Source organism: Clupea harengus, chromosome 23 (assembly GCF_900700415.2).
Source record: "Clupea harengus chromosome 23, Ch_v2.0.2, whole genome shotgun sequence".
Lineage (NCBI taxonomy): Eukaryota > Metazoa > Chordata > Actinopteri > Clupeiformes > Clupeidae > Clupea > Clupea harengus.
In genome coordinates, this window is record NC_045174.1 from 12,325,212 (window position 1) to 12,336,253 (window position 11,042).

At 42.5% G+C, this 11,042-nt stretch overlaps 1 protein-coding gene across 2 annotated transcripts; it reads right to left on the reverse strand.

Moving 5' to 3' along the window:
* Positions 1-594: 594 nt before the first annotated feature.
* On the reverse strand, positions 595-6,800 carry ppp1r3cb (protein phosphatase 1, regulatory subunit 3Cb). Of its 2 annotated transcripts, none has more exons than XM_012833439.3 (2): positions 6,680-6,800; positions 595-3,347 (listed from the first exon to the last, which is right to left on the reverse strand). In XM_012833439.3, the coding sequence occupies exon 2, from the start codon at positions 3,317-3,319 to the stop codon at positions 2,414-2,416; it is 906 nt and encodes a 301-aa protein (XP_012688893.1). In that variant the 5' UTR covers positions 3,320-3,347; positions 6,680-6,800; the 3' UTR covers positions 595-2,413. The 2 variants fall into 2 exon arrangements, with proteins under 2 accessions (XP_012688893.1, XP_012688892.1); XM_012833438.3 differs by lacking the exon at positions 6,680-6,800 and adding an exon at positions 4,087-4,404.
* Positions 6,801-11,042: the final 4,242 nt, after the last annotated feature.

An 11,042-nucleotide genomic window follows, 5' to 3' on the forward strand; every position in this document is an offset into this window, starting at 1 on the left:
ATAGCAGCCCATGGATCAAAGGGAGGGGATATTTTAGTTTGGCACCGTCTTCTTCGCCTCTCGTTTGTTTCTGGTCAGATGAGCTATTTTGTCTCCGCTTGTTCAGGTCAATTAGACTCACAGGGAAACAAGATCAGTGAAGTTTCTCAGTGGCCTTTACATTTTTTTTAAATAAAATACTTTTGTTTTCTGCATTGGTGATTTCATTGGAGCTTGACCTAATTCTGGACGCATTCCTGTTGGTGACATTTTCTCTGTACCAAAATAACGGGTGTTTTACTCTACATGTACTCTACATTTAACTTTCTTTACTGGCGTTAACAGACCATTTACGTTACTACATACTCCTATCAGAAATACCAGCTCTTATATTTCCCAGTGTTAATATAAGACTGTAAACTGGTGTCAGATGGTTAAACAGAGGACTGTTGTACTGTGATGTTGTGATTTCATAATTTCCCCATCAATCAGTCAATTATTAAACTATTGAAAGGATGAATGAATTAATACATCTGATGAATGTCTGATAAACCATAAACAAAAAAATGCATGTCTAATCATACATTGAGCACATGTAAAACTCATGAGTCTTTCTCAGTATAAACTTGTAGCGTTTTATTTCTAAAAGGAACATGACACATATGACCATTCTTTCTGACAGACACCTTTCTTTGCAGTAGAAAAAAAAGAATCGCACACATACAGACAATAAACCAGGCCACCATTGAGGCCTGTGTGTTCTTCTACATTCAATCCATAACACTTAACTCTGTAATCTCTGTGGCTCGCACTGGCTAACTGCCATTTGCCAACATTGTACATCCTGCTGCCAAGTCCTCGACCTTTTACGTTCTGAACAGGTTTTTCCATCTGACGATAGGGGAAAAAAAGCAAAAGCACTCTAAAAAGAAAGCAACGACTAGTCTTCGCCTCCACCCCTGTCCTCCTTATTGCAGACACGCAAGCGTGTCTCGTCCCTTACGTACAAAATACTTCCCTTAAGTTACATTCTCCATCCCTCGTTATATGCAATACCCTGCCCCCAGCCTCTGCGTCTTCTATTCACATAGAAAAAAGACGATTCACATACAATGGGTCCACAAAACAAGCTACGTAGACAACAGCCTAAAGCAACCTTTAGCAGCAAACAGACAGAAAAGGGAAAGATGTTGGGAAGGCACACTGATTGTGTGAGGATATAATTACAAAGTTAGTGGACTTGGGGAGTTGGCTCATGTGCAAAAAAGGTGCGTCTAACTCCTAATGACTAACTGTACTCTGTGCAAAAAGGGGGTGGGGGCCCGAACCGTTATGTATATTTCAACTTTTGCCTCTGAAAGTGATTAATTATATGGTACCATGAATATGGATACAGAAATACATAAAACTTCAATATGAAGTGGAAATTCATGCTGTACCAAATCATTTCACTTTCACATTCTGGCGTTCGAAAAAAGAAAGGCATCATTCCGTATCAGTGCAAACTTCACTAGTCTCAGTGACTCAGGCCTGGGGACCATCTGAGACGGAGGCTGGGGGTGCGGTGATGAGAAGGTGGGGGTTAAATAAGGACCCCTTGCATTCAGGTTGCTGGTGTCAGATCGTCACAATCAAACCCAACGTGATCCACAAGAACATTCCCCTTCATGAAAAAAAAACCCCCAAAGCAAAACAAAAACATGAAACAAAACATACGCTGAACCTGACATGGGGGTGCTGCACAACTCAGCAGCATGCACTACATAAGCTAACAGACACGATCTTGACTTCTGCACTCAATCTTGTCTTTGCAAAGACAACTTCAAAGGAAGGCATTTATGATACAAGGAAAAAAAACAAACAAAAAACCCAATGAAACAAAAAAAAACTTTAAATTTAAAAATCTAAGAAATGCTTTAAGTGCACGGCAAAAATGAGATACTTGCAAAAAAAGGACAACCATTTGTCAGAAGATACAGCTGAACATTATCCTGTTCAGTCAAAGTGAGTTTCGTCCTGCTCCATTTTATTCTGCCATGTCAGACGACATGACGACAGCAATTAGCCACATTGGTTAATCTCACAGACTATTCTGTACTGGGATTAGAGTGGCCGGGACAGCCGAACACTAACTGTTACTCTCTTCACATCCACATTTGCAATAGTGTCCATTTCCCCATGAATATTTCCCCCAATTATATTCGAGTTGGCAAAGCAGGAAGATAATGTGGACACCTCTCAGATCCGATGGGGTTCAAACTGTTAGCATCTGTGATTGAAGTTCAAGTTGACTGAAAACTGGAACTGACTTCAGCTCTCTCTGTGGCTCCAGTTCTGGAATAAGCCAAGGGCCGATCCAAGGGCCGATCTCCACAGGCTTCATCTATGGGACATTTTCTCGTGGGTTAGTCATGTTGGGGACATTTTTGTCATATCACCAGTAGGGGGTGCTGCTCTCGATGCGGCCCCAGCTCTGCCACTCTGGGAAAAAGCCGCTGGATGTTCTCGGGCTACCGAACTGGTCGAATTCCATCTCAGGTTTCTTGCCTTGGGTCTTGAACTCCTGCGGGGGTTTCTGGGTGGTGCCCGGATGCTGGTCCTGCTCGTGCTCTGAATGGACCAGCTTGTAGTTCTTTCCGTCGTTGTTGTCCCAGTACTCCTGGTCCAGGGTTTTATAGCAGACGCAAAACTCCAGGCTTTTATCATGGGGAATGACGCTTGGCAGGTCGATGGCAAACGAGAATGTGTCAATGTCCAAGCAGCCATACACGTTATTCATGTAGAGGCAAGGAATGTCCGTGTAGTTTTTCCACGAATCGAACGTTATCCGGAGGTCCACTGACTTCTGAAAGCTGATGTTGCTGACTTTGATGGTTCCGCTGAGGGACTTGTCTTGGAGCACACAGTTCTCCAGGCTGACGAGGTTCTTCTTCAACCGGTTCCGGAAGTCAAGGTAGTCTGCGGCAGGCTGGTCAAAGGCCAACATCATGCTCCTCTCTTTCGCCACCTTCAGGCCCACGATGGCGTTCTCCAGGTCGGACAGCTCGAACTGCAGATCCGCCAGGGGGTCCTCTTCGAATTCTTTGAATACGTGGATGGCGGTCAGGGACTTGCCCTTGGAATCGGCGAACACCACACTTTTCTTGCGCTTAGTCTTGGGACTCTTCCAACCCACGGTGGTGGTTTCGACCTCTGCCTTGGAGCTGATGCAGGGGCGCAGTGGCTTGTACTGGCAGGCAAGCCTCCGTGCCTCGTAGGATCCCAGGAAACTGCACACTGGCGGTGACTGCGCCAGGCAGATCCGCATGGCCACGTCGACCGGCATGATTGGACTTGGCATCGGCCTAGGGTTTAATATCTGCAGGACCCTGTGGTGGAGGAAAGACAGCAGACATTAAACATCTCATTTAGCAACAGGCAGACTAGTAGACAAGGGAGTCTGCACAATGATGAGGATGCAGCAGAGATGTGACAGAACACCAATATTAAACTACTAATGGCCACTGGCTTTGGGCCACCGTCATAACTAATGCATAGATTTGGAGTGCCAGAATTTGGATCTCAACAGTATTGTCTCGCAGTATCCTAGTCTACAAAGTACGAATGCAGTCAAATAACATGAAGCACTGCACAAAAATTACAATTCTTACATTTCACTGTAATCATGTATGATTCCGAGTTTCAATAGTGATGTACCATTAATTACTTTATCACGCTAAACTTAGCATACAGATTTCACGTAAATCAATCAATCACATTCCTATTTTAATCCAAACAAGTTTCTTTCTCTTTACCTCTCGTTAGATAAATGAGTGTGGTCGGGAACAGTGGTTAGAGGCTCAATTGTACTTAAATTTACAATGTATTCAATTACATTTGCATGAAAGTAAACAGAGACAGAGACATTCCAAAAGGCTCGGGCAAAAATTCAAATCAAATATTTCTATCGCTTGGGCTAACGTGAGCCCCATAAGGCACACAGTGTTCCCGTTTCAAATGTCTTCTATACATCCTTATACACAGCCGTTTAGTCGCGATGACTACTGTTACATACTCGTTTAGATACGTTTAGTTCAGCCTACTTCTTTTAAGCGTTTGCCATCTTACCTGGTGCAATTCATTGTAAAATGTTAGTCCGTCCTCGGTAAAAATGAAATAATACTGGTTGAAATAAAAAATAACTTAAGATTCTGAGGATACTGCTTCAGTTATCAGCTAAGTAATTAAATAAAAGCATTATAAAATAAGACCGGTTTTGGACAATGAATGCCTTGGGTCCCGCGACACACCCCCTTCTCGACTCAGCTTGGCTGCACTGGCAATGACGGGGTCGCTTTCAGACAACACATCAAATCTATTTGCGTATTGCTTCACACGAGAGCCGCGACAGCCAATGAGAATCCTGAAAAGTTTCAGTTCGAGCCAATCAGCACGCAGCCTCACATCACTCCTGGTGCGCATGGTGAAGTAATGCAGCCCACAGTTTCAGTGACCAGGAAGTTTGAACGGTGAGGAGAAAGAGGGAGAAAGAGAAGACTAGACCGAAATTCAGTGTAGACCCCTGTCGGGAGATAGAGGTGTCTGCTGGCTATTGTATTCAACCATTTCAGCCTTCACCTCTCTCACTTTCTTTGATTTACTTGAGTGTTTTCAAGAATTCTCATGATTAAAACTATGAAGTAGGGCTGTCAATAGATACAAAAAAGTTAACTAATTAATCTCACATTTTGAAATTCATTAATCTAGATGAATCGCGATTAAAAGTTTGTTTTTCTTCTAAAGACTAAATCTTATAAATTAACGAGTAATCACTTCAGACAGCGTGTATTTTAGACACTGTTGTTTAATTGTATTTTTTTCGTGCTCTCTCGCCGTCATGGACTGTATGCTTGACACAATGGTGCCCCTCGACTGTAAATCGTAAGGATTGTCCCCTGAAGTCAGCCCACCGTCTTCAACTATGTTGATGGGCCGACAGTCACCGGCAACCCAAACTGCCACAGCGTTGGTAACCTTTTCACGGACTGGTCTAGTTATTTTCCTAGAGAAGTCGTGGAGTGTGGGTTGGCGACCATCTAACCTGGGGCTGCTTACTGTCGGGTGCTAACTTAAAGACGAGCTGCTTCCGTGATCGCTAAATTCAGTTTGACAAATGCTACATACAACTTTAGTTTTGTCAATTGTTCCGTCATTTTGCCTCTTAAACAGCAACTTTCCGCCCAACAATCCCTCCGCTCTCTCCATCTTCAACTACCGTCTCGGTCTCTCCTAACAAACTGACTGTAGGCACGCGGCGGTTTCGTGTCAGTGGTCAACGCACACAGGAAGTAAACAAAGTTGCGGTAACTGCTTTAAAACATTTTTTTTGCATTAATCTCGGCCACAATAATCTCATAGATTAACGCGTTACCTTTGACAGCCCTACTATGAAGCCTATATTTGCATAAATTGTATTGTATGTAAAAGTTAATTAAGGGTCAATAATCATATCAAAAACTACCCAAACACTAACTCTAATGTATGTAGACCTACAGCATTTGATCTCCTGGATGACTAGTTTTCAGGGAAGTGAAAAGTAGGTAAATCTGCAACATTGTCAGTCATCATGTCAACTAAGGCAATGTGTTGCGTTTTTTCCTCTGAGATTACAACATACAGAAACTGCATACATCACTTCTGTTATCAAACAGTGCGTCATACTTAACTGACCCTATCATGCCGCTAAACCACATCTTTGTTAAACTTTAGGTTGGCTATTTTTAGCAAAGTTTGAAGTGGTCCATGCTGTTGATAACACACACAAACTCCTCTCCATCAGAAGAGCAGAGCAAGAGCAGACGCCATGGGGACCGTGGCTCTGCGTCACGTAGCCTGCATTCTCAGCCATCACATGGTTTGTGGTAAGAGAGAGGATGTAAAGACTTCCTCCAACTATAGCTTGTCACAGATAAGATTCTCTGAAATTACTGTGACTATGTGACTATGTCACACGCCTTAGAGTGAGAGACATTACGTGAGAGAGATAGATAGAGAGAGAGAGAGAGAGAGAGAGAAAGAGAGGGGTCATTAAAAGGTCTTTTTTTTTTACCTCAGAAGCAGTTCACATCCATATATGCATAGGCTGACAGATTCCGCATTATGGTATATGAGGAATATATATAAGGACGAGTTGAATGAATACTCTAAAATTATCACAGCTGAAAGTAAAAGTGATTTTGGATTTGTCTGTTTTTCAGAGCTTTGCATACTAGTTTTTAACATTTTAAAATATTAAACAAAATGCAGAATTATTTACATCTGCAGTGACAGTGCAAAATATGACATACAATAAGCAAAGCAAAGCAGTATCTGCTGAAAGAGTACTGTGATTAAAAAAAACATGCCTTGATATCTCCATATCTGTACTGCTCAGACACGTTCTAAATATGTAAATATTTAAACTGTTCCAATATGTGATAAAAATGATCTTTATTTTTATACGTTGTATTTAGCAACTCAAGGTCACACAAAGTGCGTCACACTCAGTGAAAGCGTATGATGACTACACAAACATTCGAGCCTTGCATTCAGTAAACATTCACACGTTATCAGGAACAATCAAGTTTTAGGCAACACTAGTGAGATCAGTCTCCCATTTAATGGAAACCATTGAACAATGCATAGAATAGGATATGATATGATGAAACAACAATTGCGTTACCTCTCAATGTCAGAGTTTCCCTTAATATCCCCTCTTGTCCTCTTGATGGTCCTCAGCCAAACAGATATACTTGCTGAAGTTCAGTGCACCAAGGTCTGTCAACCAGCCAGGAAGACTTTGTTATTGGACAACTGCAGACCAAAACAGGAAGTTCTCTCCTAGGCCAGCCCTCTTACGCTATCAGTCATGCTATGAACAGACTAGGTCGAACATGGGGTTAAGAGCATTCCTCTGTTTGATGAGTGAGAAGAGGGTAGGCATTTGCTTCACCAAAAGTGAATCCCTCAGACATCAATAGTATCAAACAGTATCAAACAATAGCTAATTATTTTTATGACTATGTCTGAACACAACATGTTTCGCTCTGTAAATAAAGAATAATCGTTACACCTCAGACTTGCAAATGAACAAATTTACATTTGATTGGAACACAATTGGCTATTGTTTTCAGTGACAGCATGTTGAGCTATTGACCACAGCCTATTTAAGGTAGAACAATAGAGGGAGGGCACGCCTTCAAGTCGTATCAGTCCACTGGAACAGTAAACACACACACAACATGAGGTGAAGCAGCAAGTTTGTGCCTGCCAAGAATCCAGGTGTGAACACAGGCTGTCAACTTTGTTTTAGCAAGACGTGCTTTGGTGGAGGCCTGGCAGAGAGTGGAGGCAGCCTCCCATGAATGCTCCATTTTATCGCAATCTGCCATATTTCCCGTTTGGTTTCACCCCGGCAGGCAGAGGCACTTGGATTTCTGAGAAAATGCCTTATCGTGACATTCAGGTGAACCTTGGGGTCTATATAGCAAAGGAAAAGAAGTCACATCACCCGACCTCTGACCTCGGTCCCCTGGCCACAAACCCTGCACCCTGACCTCAATGCCAAAGAGTGCAGTCAGAACCCACGCTCAACCCAAGCTCAACCATATTGGCAATACTCCAGTCAGTATGACCAAAAACAATATCAGACCACAGAGTCACTCAGAACTCCTCATGATGCTACAAATGAATGTCATGGGTAATTAATCTGGCAGGAGAGATGGTAATTAACTTTGTCACCTCATGTTTAATGTTCCGCAAGCTGTTGCACTCTTGTATGAAATGAGCTCTGGAATCGTCGGGCCCTTGTAGTCAGAGTCTCCCTGAAGGATCTAACACAAGCTCGTGCTGAGGCGAAAATGAGACGCTCTAAGCTGTGAGATGAAGGGTTATTTTTATCGGTGCTAGTGAGCGGGTCTATCTCCTGTGCCTTCTGTCCACGGAGGTGTCGTGCAATACTGCCTCGCCAGTGACTGGAGAGAGGCACTGTCATTGTTTTGCTGCAAGTGCAAATTAATAAAAAAAAAAAGGGTTAGGTTGCACAGAGAAAACCAGTTAGAGCTCCTAGAATCTTTCATCTGAAAGCTGTGTTACAATGTTACGGTAAAAAAGCCTACATTTTACATTCAGTCAAGCCATGAGCTAAGATGGTTGACTTTGCAGCCAACTGACTGGACCTTGGTCTTGTCTCTTCTATCTATGATGTTGGAAGAACCTGATCATATCAAAAGTCTACAGAGGAAAACCAAATTAGAATGTGGTTTGTGACCTCTTCTTTATCATTTGATGTTCACAGATATGATATACTAGTCAGATATGCTAGAAAACGAGAAGTTTTGAGTGGTCAGTGACAGTTTTAAGTGACCTGAGGTAGATCAGGTGAAGGTCTGCTGCCTGCCACAGGTTGCTGAAATACTGTCACTATTGCAGGCTAAGACAATATTTGCACAGCTATTGCGAGGACAAGCCCACATTTAAAAATAAACCTGTGGACTACATTGGACAGAAGCCATTGGGGGCAGCTGTGAAAGAATTGCATCAAGGCAGCCAAGGCTGGATTTGAAGTTTCATATAGTCCTGCTTCTACATGCATCCTTCCGCTCCAGGCAGGAGGTGACTGTGTTCGTTCTGGCCCAAGTCCGGCTTGGTTCTGGCCAAATGTTGACTGCCATCTGGGAACCGGGCCACTAATTGGTTCCATGTTCCGTGCTCAGCTAAGAGGCATTGATAATGACAGTGGACAAAGTTATTTTCTCACCAGAGTCTTGAGTGTAAAGTGTCCTGCAGTGTGCCTTTCATATCTCAATATTCCATTCAATAAACTATGAAGTACTCACATCCCTGTTGCAGACTGCTGCCAATGCTACGTGCGCAGATGCAAGTGCAGATATTTTTAGTTGCCAAAAAGCTTTTTGGTTCATCTTCACTCAAACTGTCCAGATGTTGGATTCGGAGTTCAACAAAAACCTGAGCAATACTACCCTCTAGTGTACTGTAGTGCCATCTGGTAAATCTTAAGTTGAATGTTACTGTTGTAAGTCACTCCGTTATGAATGTTTGGATAAACGATTTATGGTTAAGCAAATATCTAATTTTGTGTTTTTAATCAGCCCATCAGTTTCTGGAGAAACAATATCAAATAGTTTTACCACAATTAATATTATCAGTAAGTTGTAGTATAAACATCAAATATAGACTATTTACGTGAACCCTCTAAAATATTACAGATTTGAACTCAATTAAGCCACAGTTCTTCCATTTACAACATTAATGAACATTTGGTCATGTAATCCCAGCACGCCTGCAGCTAGAGCAGACAGCTGGAGACTGAAAGGCTACAGGTTTATCAGGTTTGACTGGAAAGGAGTTGAGTGAAAAGTTGACCTGCTTGTCTGTTCCCTCCCCAATCCACTCCAATGTGCAGTGTAGTCCACCCCCACTGCCCCACTGTTGAGCTCATACCTGCGTTAGCAGACTGTGGTGGACTGTGCTAAGTCTGGCCAATTTAGGTATTTTCCTGTAAGTTAAGTAAGGTTAGTTTTTCTGTCTTTCTTTTTTCTTGATTTTTTCTCTTTCCCTGTGTCTTTAATTCTTTATTTCTTTCCTTCATTTCGTTCTTTCTTAATCATTTCTCCTTCTTTCTTTCTTTCTTTCTTTCTTTCTTAATTTTCTTGAATAATGATGAAGACAACTCAGTGTTAGTCATTTTCATTCCTATTTTATTCATTTCATTCCTATTCCATTATGTTTCTAATAACTTTACAGACTAATACAAAAATAAGAAGATTCCAGTCATCACACACACACACACACACACACACACACACACACACACACACACACACACACACACACACACCGGTAAGAGCACTACCTTCTTAGTTACGTTATTCAATTTATCCAGACAAATGTAATACATTAGTTATGCTTTTACTCTCATTGGGTAAGAACACACCTCACAGCATATGATCAAACAGTACAGGTAACCTAAGAATGTGTGCGTAAATGCATTCTGTATGTTCACCTCATTCCAGCAATTATTTTCTAGACATAGAGCATAATAGCAAGTATAATATTTCTGGCACATCATATATGTAACATTCTTAATACATTCATTCTTCATAATACACTCAATTGGATATTAATTTTGACATAAATCGTAAACAGGATGTTTTGTGTCAAACGCAGTTAGCATAGATAGTTTGCATAATGTTTCAGAATGTGCTGACAAAATACTTTTTTTTTCTCCCTTTTATACAAGGTAAAAGTTCACGCACAAAATGGAATGCTTCTGTTTGTAGAGGACACAGCAGTCATGCGTGTAGCCAATCAATAGTTTTGCCAGTGGCTCCTTGTGGTGACAGAACAACACACACACACAAACACACACACAGGATCCTGTACAACCAGGCCAAAAACACACTGACTAAGGAGATCAGAGTAGGAGATCAGAGTAGCAAAGAGAAGCTACTCTGAAAAGCTGAAAAACAGGTCGGACCCTGTGTCAGTGTGGAGAGGCCTGCAGGACATCACCAACTATAGGAAAACCTCCCCCCACTCCATGGAGAACCCTCAACTGGCTGACGATATTAACGTGTTTTACTGCAGGTTTGATCACCCCACATTCACACCCCTCACCCGCTCCAACTCAACACAATCATCTGCACCCCCTGTTATCACCTCCCCCCTGACTCCCCCCCTGCACTGACGGTCTGTGAAGAGGATGTGTGCCAGCTCAGACAAGGAGGCATCAGGCCCAGACGGTGTGTCACCCACCTGTCTGAAAGCCTGCGCTAATCAGCTGGCCCCCATCTTCACACGGATCTTCAACAGATCTCTGGAGCCTCCTGTTTCAAATGCTCCACCATCATCCCAGTCCCTAAGAAACACTACATCACTGGACTGAATGACTACTAGCCCGTCGCCCTGACGTCTGTGGTCATGAAATCCTTTGAAAGACTGGTGTTGACCCATCTGAAGGGCATCACAGGCCCCCTGCTGGACCCTCTGCAGTTTGCCTGCAGACCCCTCACACCCTGGACACA